The 13,953-nt window shown below is 43.7% G+C and overlaps 1 protein-coding gene across 2 annotated transcripts; it reads right to left on the bottom strand.

The window, feature by feature from the left end:
• Positions 1 to 4,144: 4,144 nt before the first annotated feature.
• Positions 4,145 to 10,529, bottom strand: LOC124681753 (squamosa promoter-binding-like protein 6). 2 transcript variants are annotated; one of them, XM_047216580.1, is made up of 11 exons: positions 9,730 to 10,526; positions 8,644 to 8,822; positions 7,718 to 8,020; positions 7,445 to 7,632; positions 6,597 to 6,671; positions 6,418 to 6,525; positions 6,227 to 6,344; positions 5,981 to 6,122; positions 5,727 to 5,865; positions 5,042 to 5,629; positions 4,145 to 4,767 (listed from the first exon to the last, which is right to left on the bottom strand). In XM_047216580.1, the coding sequence occupies exons 1-11, from the start codon at positions 10,299 to 10,301 to the stop codon at positions 4,321 to 4,323; spliced, it is 2,859 nt and encodes a 952-aa protein (XP_047072536.1). In that variant the 5' UTR covers positions 10,302 to 10,526; the 3' UTR covers positions 4,145 to 4,320. The 2 variants fall into 2 exon arrangements, with proteins under 2 accessions (XP_047072536.1, XP_047072537.1); XM_047216581.1 differs by having other exon boundaries at positions 4,569 to 4,788; positions 4,959 to 5,629; positions 9,730 to 10,529.
• Between the last annotated feature and the right edge of the window lie 3,424 nt (positions 10,530 to 13,953).

Below are 13,953 nucleotides of genomic sequence, written 5' to 3'. Positions count from 1 at the left end.
AGATGAATCTAACGATATTAATGCAGTGCTATAAATAGTACTACATTTTTCTAGGCATTTGGTTAAAGTTAATAAAGTTTGACTTAAAACATACCCAAACGTACATTTATTAGAGCATGGAGAAAATATATCTTATATTTTATTGACCAAACTAACAGTAAAAGTTTTTATTTAAATAATAAATATTAATACCTTAATAAATCGGTATTGAGAGAGTTCACGGAAAATAGTCCGCGCGTATTGAAGAAACTTCGTTGCTTGGAGATCTCGCAAACATGTAACAATATCTCGCCGGGTTCGAATCCAGTGTGCAATAATTATCCAAAAAAAAGTGTGCAATTTATTTCAATAAGAATTCAGTGTGCATTTTATTTGTTTTGAAAACAAGAGCTTCCTCTCCGACTTTGATTAATACATACTCCATCTCAAAGCTTAAAGCTTATATTTAAAAAAGTTAAACTAAGTAAAGTTAGACCAAAATTTTAAAATAATCTATCAACAAATATGATACTGTGTACATACCATATGTGTACATACCATATGAAAATATATTCCATTATCTATCTAATTATATAAATTTTATATTTTGCATGTTAATGTTTTTTGCTAAAACTTAATCAAACTATATCACAAGTTTGACTTTTAAAAAATAATGTAAGTCTTGACCTTTGGAATGGAAGTCGTAGGAACCACCAGGAAAAAACGAAAAGGAAATTGAAAAACAAAGTATTGTTGGCTTTCCAGCTCGTGCAGTGCACGGCATGGAAGTTGCATGCCTTAAAGGCACCCGCGGTTATGATTCAGCTGGACATTACTAAGGTGCGGGTCTTCCTGCTAGAGGTTTTGGCAAAGTCTGGCTTTGGAGAGAGGTAGTTGAGCATGGTGTGCGGCCTCCTGAGTACAAGTTCTACTCGAGTGGTGGTCAACGGTGTGGTCGGAAACCTAATCTACAATTGATGCAGTCTTCGCCAAGGTGATCCGTTGTCATCCCTAGTCTTCAACGCGGTGATGGACGTTTTTCATCTTATGATCGAGAGGCGGTGGCGGATGGCCTACTCTCGGATCTTGCTCCTCGTGGTCTTCGGCATCGCACTTCCATGTACGCCGATGATGTTTTTACCTTCCTCAAGCCGACAAGGTTAGTTGTCCTAGCTTGTGCCACGATTGTGGAGGACTTCGTTGGAGCTTCTGAGCTATTCGGTGCTCACCAGAGCAAGTGGATCTCGCAAGGAACATTCTACATTGTGAGGTGGTGGACTGACTATGCAAGTACTTGGGGCCTTTGGGTCTGCGTAGGTCATCTGCAGCACAACTTCACCCGGTGGTGGATAACGCAGCGAGAAGGTTGCAGCCGTGGTGTGCCAAGTTACTAAACTATAGCGGTCGAACGATCCTAGTTCAAACTACTCTTTTTGCGATCCATGTGCATGACATTATGTCGCTTGACATCCCTCCCGAGACCATGCATGCACTTCTGAATATTTCACGTGGTTTCATGTGAAAAGCTAGACTCAATGTGATGAGTGGCCACTGCCTGGTCGCTTCGGATAGAGTGGCCTCGCCTAAAGGCAATGGCGGCCTCTGGTCTAGCCAATCTCCACCTCCTGAAACTGGCGCTAAGATGTTGATGGGCATGGTTGCAGCACACCAATCCAACGAAGATATGGGCAGAGTTGGAAGGATCGTTAGCTCAATGGAAGGTGGGTGCTTGACATTGCGCCTAATTGGGTGGCCAAGATCGCGGCGTGGTATGCTACATCCCGCTCGGTGAAGGAAGGACTAGCTGGTGAGTGGCTCTCAGGGACTGCGGTCCAGACCTAGGTGCAGCAGCTGTGCCAGAGTTCTTTCACCTTTGGTATGTGTTGTCCGAGGAACAGTTGATACTGGACCAGCATGATACTTTTGTTTGGCGGTGGAACAATGATTGGGAGTTCTCGGCCAACTCGGCGTATTCCGCCTTCTTTGCCGAAACAGTGAAGACCCCTACCTCGTAGCAGGAGTTCTTCTTGTGGCCCGTTTCGAGGAATCAGTGTTGGACTGTAGATAGGCTGCAGCGTCAAGGCCTCCCGAAAACCTCGGTTTACAGTGAATGGTAGTCACCCATGTGCTAACTCAGTTCACTCACAAAATTATGAAACCAAACTGGAATGTAACTGAAACACATATTTTTTGTGAAACATATTGAAGTGACGTCAGCGGTTCCACTTTTTAGCTAGAATGTTTCACAATGTTTTCCATGTATCAGTTTAGTTTCATAAAAGTTTCACTTGTGTTTTAATTGTTGGTTTATATTAGATAAATGTCAGAAGCCTCACCAATCTCAAAGCACTAGGTGAATGGTAGATATAGCTCATGTAGGTCAAGTTGTCTTTGAAAACGCCGGGTACGACCTCTTCATCAAGTTCTCCGTTTGCGGAGTTCCACTGCCAACTGGACTTGCCTTTTGTTGGCTCTCGCGACCGCGTCGTCCCCCGCGGGCGACGGGGCCGCGCCGCCACTCCCCCTCGTCCAGCTCCCCCCTCCTCCCCTTCTCCTCCGCCGTCGTCGGCGTGCGTCGCCGGGCAAGGCCCGGGCGGCGCGCGCGGCGGCGGCCCCTCGACTTTCCCTCTCGGCGCGGCGCTCGCGCGGGGTAGGTGCGGCCGGGAGGTGCTCCTCGGCCGGCGGCGGTCCGGCGTGGCGGGGTGAGATCCCCACGTCGGGTGGGAGGAGGGGTGGCGGCGCGGCCGTTGGCGGCGGAGCCGCACGGGCGGCGCCATGGCAGGGCCGCTCGGCCCGGATCCGGGCCCGGGCGGGGCCCGGAGGGGCACGGCGGTGGCTCGCTCTTGGCACGCCGGCGGCGCTCCCCGGAGGAAGAGAAGACAGGGCGGCGGTGGGTGGGCGGCGGCGGCACTCGGCCGGCCGAGCCGGCAGCGTAGCGGCGGGGCTTTACGGGCCCTTTTGGGTCCGGCCGGGCCGGTTCGGGCCTGGTCCGCCTCGTAGCCTCGTCCGGTCGGCTACCGCGAAAGCGGTGGAGGCGGTTCCCTCCCGCGTGGCTGCGGTGCTCGCTACCCCCGTCCCCGCTGCATCCCTTTTCTTCGTCTAGGCCTTGCTCCGGTGACCACGGTTAGGCGGCGAGGATGGCTACAAGACCGTGGTGGCGTGTGCGGGTGGGCGGCGTGTTAGGTGGAGCACGTCGGAGCGTCTGGGGGGGTCGGTCTGGTGGTCGGGAGAAATCCCTGTCGGCATGCTCGACACCGACGCGGTGACGCCTACGGGTGTCACCTTTCCTTCCTGAAGGGCGTCGGGTGTACCTCCTCCCCAATCCCCTCCGCATACCGGGGGAAACCCTAGGACTAGTCCGGGCAACAGCGGCGTCATCGTCGTCTCCTTGGTGAAGGTGTTGCTTGGTATAAGGTGCCTCGGCGTGCTAGGAGCGTGGTGGTACTTCTCCGGAGGGCGCAGCGGTTGCGGGTCATCTTCGTTTTCGTCGATCTGCCGGTGTCGGCATTTTTTCTTCTTTCCTTTCTTTTTCTTTTCTTTTGGGCTTGGTTGTGCTGCGGCCCCAGCGCGTTCGTTGTATCGGGTCGTTTGCTATATTAATATAGCGGGGCGCAAGCCTATTTCGAGGAGGAAAACGCCGGGTACCTCCCACACCTAGCGGCATGTTCTCTTTGCCATCAGGAGTCGAAGATGATTCAACGCCTGCTGGTTGGGTGTGTGGTGGCCGCGCTGGCAGGGACACAGAGTTATTTCAATGGTGGACCTCGCGGCCCTGCCCTAGGACAATGCGCAGCAGAAGTAGAACTTTCATACAGGAAACGAAAGGTATTGTTTTTCTACCAACGCTTGCGTCGATTCGGGTGTGGGATGGCGATCACTTGCATGGCAGAATTTTGCCAAATTCTTTAAATAAATGTTGCCGCTTGTGAATATTTCCATGTAAATATGCTTAGCTAGCATACGAGCCAATGTAGTCCTAGACTGCGACCATAACAACAACGAACACTAGGAAGAAAATGGAGAATAGCATTTCAACATACATACTGATTATGAACAATCATCGAAGACATGTTTTGTTCCCACTTCAAAATTACAGACTAGTTTTAACCAAAATAAAATGAAATCCGGCATGTGTTCAGTTCTCATGTGTTAGGACTTAGGAGGCTGTATTAAGTACAATCAATTATTATTAACGGTATTTTTAGCTTATAGCAGCCAAAATAATCCTTTAAATACAAAAGATCTTCCTCCCCCACACAATTACATTTGTTTGATCTAGCCACCACACTAAGACTCTTAACTTAACAACAATACATCTATACTTATTTTGACCCAAAATCCTCACATTGCCCCTCGCTCTAACAGCTCCCATCTGAAATTTGGTGCTGCGTAAACCTTGGGTAGGGTATGAAGGAGTATGCCGACACAAACACAGATCACGGCGACACCCATCACCGTGAACATTGCTGGTCTGTACAGGAAGGTCCTTGCAAACGAACTGGGGTACATCCGAGCCTGCCGACTGCAGATGTTGCACCTTGGGGCGGATGATGGCGACATTGTCCTGCTTTGGTAGATCTCGAGGCTAATATCACCGGGCTTCCCCACATCAGTTATTACAGGGCACATGCTGCTGGGAACACCAAGGACAACATGACCTTTGACAAGATGCTTATCAATCTTCTTCTGGACCAGATTCATGTATGCATCATTGCCTCTCTGGCGAGCGTAGTCTTCAGGGGTGAAGCCTGTCTCATCTCGCGCATTTCTCCAGGCATTGAGTCCAACCTACAAAAAGCAACAGTAGGGAGATTACACAGGATCTTCAAAATTAAATAAACAAACTAGACTTCATGTGGTACAGCATCATTAATTTGATATTCATCATTTAATTGTGATAAAAGATCAAAAAGAATGTGTTCAATAATAAGCTGCTATTGGTGTATGCTGTATGGTTATAGCTTAAACGTCTGGTCAATGAAACTTTGAGGTTGAGAAAATAAGCAAAATAGAACACAAACAAGTATTTTAATCGTATTCCACAAAGTAGACGAAGGAATACCAGTCCAGGGTCATCAGTCAATGCATCCAATACATCATCTGCATCACTAGTAGAGGCTGCTATATGCAGTGGTGTAAATGTAGAAGGGCCCCGAGCATCAGGTCTGAATAGGTATGTCTCAGCAGTTTCCTGTAGATTTTTGTTTGGCTTGTATCTCAGCAAAAATCTAACCATTCGGGCATATTTCCCTCGCACAGCACTGTGCAGCAAATTTTCTGATAATACCACCTCTTTTGGAGATTGCAACCCAGTATCAACAAATCCATCAAATAATAAATCTAACAGCATTTTGGTCACAGCACACCACTCCTGCTCCATGGCAAATATACCAAGATTCCTGAATCTCAACAGGTTAAAGGTCGCTGCAGGCAGCTCTGCTTTGTCATGCTTAGAAATCATGTTTACTCTATGAAGAAGCCAGCCCAGCTCATTTAGAAACTCAAAAGCTTGGCTCCTGGCATTGTCATCATCTGCCTGTTCATGACTAGATAAATTAAATATGCTCTCCAGCCCACAAACCTCAGAGCATACATCCTGCTCGGCAATTATGAAAGGGAAGAAACCATTACTAAATCCACTATCTTCAACCTGAAAATGCCAATGATATTCAATGAATTTAAAATAAGTTGTTATGATTGAAAACAAAAACTACATCAAAACAAAAGCTGACAAGTCATATTTGTACCTCTATGAATCCTCTTCCTCTTGAACCAGGGAGAGAACAAGAGAAGCTGAGATATTCATTATCTTCATGATCAGTGTCATCAGCCACAACAGCTGTGTCTTCCTCAAATATACAACGTCCCTCGACTGAGCATATTAGCCTGCAAACATGACATGGTGTATTTTTACATAATAGCATATCGGCTGAATTAAACATCAAGAGGTATTCGTCTTCTGCAATAATGAGTATATCTAAATTGAATATGATAAAAGTACCTCGAGGAAGTACTGACTAAGTTATAGCCTTCTACCCTGAAATTAACTGTCGCTGAATAAGGAACAGCAACTGGACTAACACATAAAACCTTGCAGTAATGATGAGAATTAGGTGCCAGTGGTCTGTCCAACATAACTTGACCTGCAATAATATGACTATAAGGTGTGGAATTAACAAAATCAGACGTAAAGCCTAAACAAAACGTGATAAGCTATGCAAGAATATATAGAAGAGATTGGACTCACCATTGTGCATAAAAGCAAGTTGATGCCGTACCATCACAAATACCAAACCAGATGCCCAAAAGTTATCAGTGGAACTACTCAAAAGATTATCCAGGTATAAGCTCATATTCTCAGAGAGCTGTAGAAAAGAAATATCAAGACACGAGATGATCACTATCATCACACAAAATGATTATATGAAAGAAAGGTACCTCTCTCCATGTCGACTCAACTAACCGAACATATACTGTCAGGATAATACAGCCAGGTCTAATATAGCTCTCTATATCAGTAGGGCTAGTGGACAACCAACCAAGAATCTGAAATTCAGGTTTAAGTGTTAGATTCAAGATACGCTCCCTTGTCATTTGCAGAAGGAATACAAATTTACCTGTGATCGCAAAATTGGAGGTAAATCGCTAGGAACTTTCTCAAAAAGCTTGAATACAATTTTATCAGTCCGACACTGGAAGCAAAACAGTAATAATGTATGTCAGAGAGAGGTAGACAGACGTTCTGTGAGAAAGAAAAAACGTTTAGGCAGGTGTAAAGCCACATTGAGCATTAAGATGTCACTGCCATTTCGGATGGCAGCAAGTATACACCAATAAGACTATTGTTGTCAACATACCTTATGTACAAGTTCAACGGCTGCTCAGTTAGCTTTGAGGATTTGGAGTATTCATGTGGCATAATATTTATTTTGCTGGGTTGTGGCCACCATGAGTGGCTTTTTATTTTGCTGCCACCAAGAGTGGTTCTGTACCCAGGCACCTTCTTTGGTAATTTCTTCTAATACAAATTTTTTCAAGTAATTTTTACAAACGAAGTAAACTTTGACCAAGTAATTAAGAAAAAACTATCATCCTCTATCATGCCAAATCAATGTCATTAGATGCATACAAGCATTTTCATATTATATCTATATAACTCCCTCCGTTATGGAACAGAGGAAGTATCATATTTCTCAATATAATTTTCAATAAGCTTGGTCTGACTTCAGGAAAAAAAATATGCGTCTTCTTTTATGGAACGGAGGTAGTATTTAAAAGAATATATAATAGCAAATTGGCAGGTACTGAGTTGCTATCCCTTTAAAAATCATTATGTAGGTTGATGAATAGTTGAATACTGTTATCAATAGATAAGGTTGCTGCTATATGGACTGTCATACAATAGTTGGAAATTAACCCTTCAGATTTCGTTTATAAGCACACTGAAAGGAGAAAAATGGTAAACCTGAGCATCTCCATTTGAGCTTGACAGTGACTGAGCCGACGTTGAATCTGAATTACCACTAGTCTGTGGTGGGCTTTGGGTCGAATCTTGCCGTATCCATGATGGGCAATTCGAACCATCCTCAAAGCCTTCCACATCATTGCAAGTGTCATTCAAATCAAAATTCTTCAACTTGCAAGCTGGAGTCTCTGTAAACACACATAATACATATGTAAGCCAAAACATTTAATGAGCAAACATTTTCTGGGGGTTAAAAATGCTTATATGCCTTACCAGGACTTGCCACCATGATAGCCTTTGACTGTACTGGTACAACCGCAGATGGAGTCTGCCCACATTGACCACCATTCGCGAAAGGCACCTTGGAGTTAGATGGTCCTGCAGTCTCTGCTGCAGCAGTATTCACCAACGCATTAGCTGCTCCAGAGGTCCCAGTATTTGATCCGTTTTGCATGCTCTGACATGCCTCCAGAAGTTTACAAAGTTCTTTTGGATCCAATGATTTGGCAACAGTCCCCAGGTTTCTCAAGAGGTTGGATAGCAACTCCTGACCTTGTAAATGCTCAGCATTCTCAGCTGCAAATAGAATGTTAAGTGTCATGTCTTTTCCTGAGTATTACTATCAGAGTTGTTTTGAAGGGCATTAAGTATGCTGCTAATAATTCAGTTTAGGCATAGATAGTGTTCCTAAATTATATTTAAGAGACAAGTTATCATAGACAACAAATGGTAGCCAGTAAAGTACAAAGATTCTAAACTCTCCTAAAATTGTAACATTATACCACTGCAAATTTAATGGACATCATAGTCATACTCATACTACACCGCTGGTGGCGGAGCCTCCTGTTAGAATTTCAGAAATTGGGCATCAAGCGATAGTAAGCTTAAAGTACACCAGCACCTTATTATATAGCCTTTACGGTCCTAGAAATTCTAGTATTTCAATCCAAATGTCCGATAAATCAACAATAACATTAACTTCCATATTGCAACTACATCTACAAGAGAACAATTAAGAACACTGTCACAAGTCCTATTTTAAATCAATGCCAAGCAAACTTCAGTCAAAGCTATGAGTCAGCACTTTTTTTCGTGATTTAAGGGAAAATAAACTATGCAGGTACCAATACCTTAGTATGGAGAATAGTTAACTAAATATTTTACACTAGCAAGTTTAAAACTTTCAAAACATAACTTACCATTCAAATTGGCACATATTCCAAGAAGACTCAGCAACAAATAACTGCTAACTTTGTCTTCAATAGGACTCCCGCCAACAGCAATTTCAGGGCGGGTTTTCCTCCTCCGTTTATTATGGCCTGCTAGACGCCGACGACAACTTCGCTTTCCTTCATCAAATTCTTGAAGAAGGTGAAATCTGCACAGCATGTAGAATAGTCAAGACAATTTGCCAGTATTTTAAAAGACACAAGCAGTGTGCTCTATAATTATACCAGAAAAAAGATCATGTAAATCAGTTCTCGCAACACCCAGGCCAGAATGAATTCAGTAAAAGTGCATGGGGTCTTCAGACGAATAAGTTGTACAAGAACAGGAAATAATGAACTATAGAATGCCATTATTCTTGGCCATGTGCTGTCCAAAATATGTTTACATTTAGGTTCTGATTATATATTTACATTTTACGAAAAAACTATATGAACCTTAGTCCTTACTCCTTGATATAGTTGGATGGACGGCTTGGTTGCTAGAACAGCGTATGAATTTTTTTAGAAAATTCTTCATTTTTTTTAATATCTGAGTAGCACATAGGTTTCCAAGTTCATCCACATACATTGGGGAGTAATGAAACCATATTGATTCTTTTGAACTGAAAAGAGGAAACTAATGTAATGAGTACAACAATGCATATGTAATTAGCCAATTGGTTATAACTAATAATTCATGCAAACTTGTTAACCAAGATCTCGAAGCCAAGTCATGGTTCCGGAACATGGATAGCTAACTTCCACGCACCCCTGTCCATGGCTAAAGTTGGGTGTTCAGGTTTTTTACTATTTCTATTTCATTTTTTGTTGAAAGCAACCTCTACGTGCAGTTGGTATGTCAGCCTACAAATGAGAGCTTGCGAGAGCTTGCTTTAGTATAGCTGACAGATTATGGTGACTATCAGATATGAGCATGGCTAGAAGCTTGTGATGCTCTAAAAATCTATTTGGCGACACAAAACAAAACTTGCATCGCATATTCTACCTATACATTCCAACAAGAACAAATAATTACATGTTAACAAAAGGTACTAGCAGCTGAATCGTAAAACTGACCTGCTACATTGCTGGCAGAAGCGCTGGACAGTGTTTCCGACAACCGCGGTGTTGGCCTTAGCATGCATCTCGCAGACCTTGTGCCGCCGATGGTAATCCTTGGCCGCACTAAGGTCCGCCCAGCATCCCTCCACCTGGCAAGCCGGACCATTCGAGCTTCCCCCCTGCGCCCTGATCTTCTTACCATTTCTGTCCTCCTCATTAACAGCGCCATCCTCCACCGCACCCCCGCCCCCGATTCTCAAGCTGAGCGCCTCGCGACTGTTCGCCACCGGGTACTCATCCTTCTCGTCGTCGTCATCATCAATGACCACCACTCGCTTCCTCTTATCAAAGCCAGCTATCACGCCACCGTTCGTAACCACCCCGGCCTCCTCGGAGGAAGAAGGCGAGCTGTTGAGCGAGAGGCCGTGCGCCGCCACTGCCGCGGGCACCGGCGTGGCGACGAAGCGGTCGCTGTCCCAGCTCCAGTCGTTGAGGTCCCAGCCGAACACCCTCTTCTCGCGCCTGGCCTGGTCAAGCTCGCCGCCGTACAAGTGGCGGCTCTGCGCCCCGACCCTGGCCGCCTCCATACGAGACCCTAGCGGAAGCTGGCTCTGGAACCAACCTTACTGAACTCGCCGAAATGCGCGCGCGGCAACCGCTGGGGCCGGGAGATCTAGGCGCCTTCCCTCCCGCCCAAGCAGTCGACGAAGGTGACGCCGACGCAGCCGCGGATCCAGACCAGCGAAATCCACATGCCCGCGGCGGGAATCACCGCGAACCCGAGCTCATGCAGCTCGGACCGCCGTGGGCGGCCCAAGAGGGAGCGGATCAGCGGAGCTCGCGGACGGGTCGAATTGGCGGCGGGGGCGGCGGGTTCGGGGCCCGAATCGGGCTCCGGGAGGGTCCGGCCGGGCGAATTCCGGCGGCGCGGCGGCGAATTTGGGGTGCGGGATTCTGGTGGGAATGGAGGACTGGGGAGGACTGGTGAGGAGGGAGGGGAAAGAGCGGGGCAAAGAGATGGTGGTAGAGTTGATGGGGAAAAAAATCCTATGAGACCGGGTCTAATACCCCAGCATGATAGACCCACCCTGATGGATGACACCTGGCTTATCCGAATCTTCATGCACGTAAATCCCCATTAATTTCAATCCCGATTTTTCAGCCTTTGTTTCCATCTGCTAATCCCGATTTTTCAATCTAACTAGCTGGGTAATAGACTGCCAAGTGTCAGCCATCGGGGTGGGTCTATCATGCTGGGTAATAGACTGCCAGGTCTCATAGGATTTTTTTCCAGTTGATGGGGACGCGTAGAGCGACGGCTCAGTGCAAATAGGCCCGCCGAACTGGTATGGCTACACGACATTTGTCACCACAGCCATGTCATTTTGGTTTGATCAAAATCTTCAAGCAAACCCGGTTTTATTGTTTATGTGTTATATGTAAATATGTAAATGTAGCATGGCAGAATATTTGCATTTTGCCTCTTTTTTATTGTATAGGCTTAGGGGCTCTGAAGGTTTCTCATTTTCATCTTTTTGTTGTCTTGGTATATGTTTTTGGACATTTTCATAGCACATAGGAGGGCCACGATGTTAAATGCTAACTAAGATCACAGATTAAAGAAGCATCAAGGTGTTGATGATACATTGTCATACCCATGCCAAAGCATGCAGCCCATGAAAAATGGATCCAGCGAACAGTGCGTCATTCCGGCTATTGAATGAATCGAAGCCCGTCCAAACGGGTTATGCAAAATGCAAGAGGGGTAGAGACATCCAACTCTACACGTAAAGTGATACTAAGTACTCATTACTTCGTATTCTATGTTTTGACAGATATCTAACCGGGTAACGCCAGCCACGACGTTCTATGTTGCAGATATCATCTTGGACATATGTTACTCAAGGGACGGTGTGCGTATGCAGGTCAAAACTTTGAGTCCGGGTTTACAAACAATTGTATTCTAAATATTGTAGTAAAATTGAGATAAGAAAATATGACATATGATGTGAGGACACGGATTAAAGAAGCATCCAGATGTACATGACACTTGGGCATACCTACGCCAAAGTATACCGCCCATGAAAGATGGATCTTGTAGATGGTCAAACTTAGGTCATTTTGCCGGAAACCTTCAACTACACACATAATATGATAAGTATTCATTGTGTCGCACATGATGGTTTGGTAGATATCCAACGGGCAACGTCTGCCACAAGGCTTTATGGTGCTGATATCATCTTGAAACTCACGCTATTAAAGGTATCATAGACGTAAGCAAGCCAAAATTTGAGTCTTCGGTTTCTACATGATATTAGGTATATAATATATCGTACTCCCGCCATTCCTACTTATAATATGCACACATTTTCAAGACCCGTTTGACCAAGAATTAGTACAAGTGGATGAGGATTTTTTTGACAAATAATATACATCATTAGAACGTATTTTTAATATGAATCTAACAATATCAAATTGTGTAAAGTAATCGATATACTATTGATCTATTATTTTGGTTAAAAAATTTGTCTTGAAAAACATGTGCACCTTATGACTAGGAATGGAGGGAGTAGAGAAACTAGGGGAAAGTATGATCTATCACAATTACATGCATTGTACTCTATGTGACATTTTACTATCTGATAAGTATGCATTTCATGGATATATTTGAATATGTGATACGTATGTATTTTTTGAATATATTTGTTAATTATGTGAAATGTAATGTATGGTTTTTCATTTAATATTGGTATAAATCAATAGTAGTTAGTTAATTTTACATATAGAAAAACTGAATTGATGGCTATATATACTTAGATACGTCAGCAGAAAATGAGAGTTCCCATAAAGAAGGAAGAGTAAATGTCAAGATATTGAAGAAACAAACCTATATGATAAATGTTATTTAAACATTATCATGTTTATCAATAACTCCTTGTCAAATAGTGGATCAATATTTTTGATACTTCTCATAACCGTGACTTCACCACAACTATAATATTGTCACAACAGCGGGAACAATATCCTTATAACATGCAATGCGACTATGTTGCTGCCTACATGGGGCACTAACATCTCGTGGAAAACATACCCATGTGGTGGAAAATGTGTGGTTTTTGTATAAGTACTTCGGAAAAAATTGTACCATATTGGAAAGAGATTTTGCTCAAAAGATTGACTAGCTATGTGTAGATTACCCAAAATGTCGAGCTATAAATAAAAGAGCGACTCTCAAATTAACCCCATGTAAAATGGCAAAAAATTAACCTATTATATTCGCAGACATAATGCATGCTTCTTTGTTTCTAAGATTAATTTTTAGGAGGTGGTTCTATTAAAAACTCATGTATTGTTGAAGAATTTTTTACCTTATTTTCTCAAGTGGTGATTATTTGAGGATATTTTGTTCACAATGGCTACGATATTAAATGAAAAGCGAGGACATAGATAAAAGAATCTTCCAAGTGTACGCGACACTTGGACATGCCCATGCCAAAGTACGCGGTCCATGAAAGATGGATCTTGTGAATAGTCAAACTTATGTCATTCTAATCTTTGAGCTGAGATCCATCCAAATCAAGTTATGCACATGTAATGTGGTTAATGGTCATTAAATAATATGATGATTTAGATCTAATGGCCAGGGTGACGCCAGCTACATCGCTCTATGTTACAAAGATCATCTTAAATCATGTGTTCAAGGGCTAAGTGAGTGAAACTTTGAGTCTTGGGTTTCCACACAACATTAGCTATGCAATGTATTACGTTAAGATTGTAAGAATGGAAAACATGACAAGTACATGACTATGTATACTCCACTAAATTATATGTAACGTTAACTATGTGATAAGTATATTTTTGATGGATGAATAAAAATATTAGAATCAAATTATTTGGTGTATATTACTACAACACTAGCAACGTGTGCTCCCCAGAAAAGAAGGAAGTATAATTTGAAAAATCGCCTTCATTGTAAGTTCCATGAATAGTTCATCACATTATCGACAATGCTTCTCATATGGACGAATCACACTTTCATCGCTTTATAATTTGTGGCCAATGACTTCAACAACCATAGTGTCGTCATTACACCTGAGCAAGATAGTCATTGCATTCGACGTTGCTATGTTACTAACGCACGGGGGTGCGGATACCTTGTCGCAACCATACTGAGGGGCAGGCAACCCGAACAAGGTTCTCACCTTGGGGATCAAGACAATTATGAAGTCGCTAAAGCCA

This window comes from Lolium rigidum, unplaced genomic scaffold (assembly GCF_022539505.1).
Source record: "Lolium rigidum isolate FL_2022 unplaced genomic scaffold, APGP_CSIRO_Lrig_0.1 contig_5526_1, whole genome shotgun sequence".
Classification (NCBI taxonomy): Eukaryota; Viridiplantae; Streptophyta; class Magnoliopsida; order Poales; family Poaceae; genus Lolium; species Lolium rigidum.
This window is presented reverse-complemented; position numbering and strand designations above follow the sequence as displayed.

Coding starts and splice junctions, on each gene's coding strand:
- LOC124681753 (XM_047216580.1), bottom strand. CDS start 10,301: ATGGAGGCGGCCAGGGTCGGGGCGCAGAGCCGCCACTTGTACGGCGGC. Junction 8,823..9,729: donor TTCTGCCAGCAATGTAGCAG/GTCAGTTTTACG, acceptor CATGCTGTGCAG/ATTTCACCTTCTTCAAGAAT. Junction 5,630..5,726: donor GAGGAAGAGGATTCATAGAG/GTACAAATATGA, acceptor TGGCATTTTCAG/GTTGAAGATAGTGGATTTAG.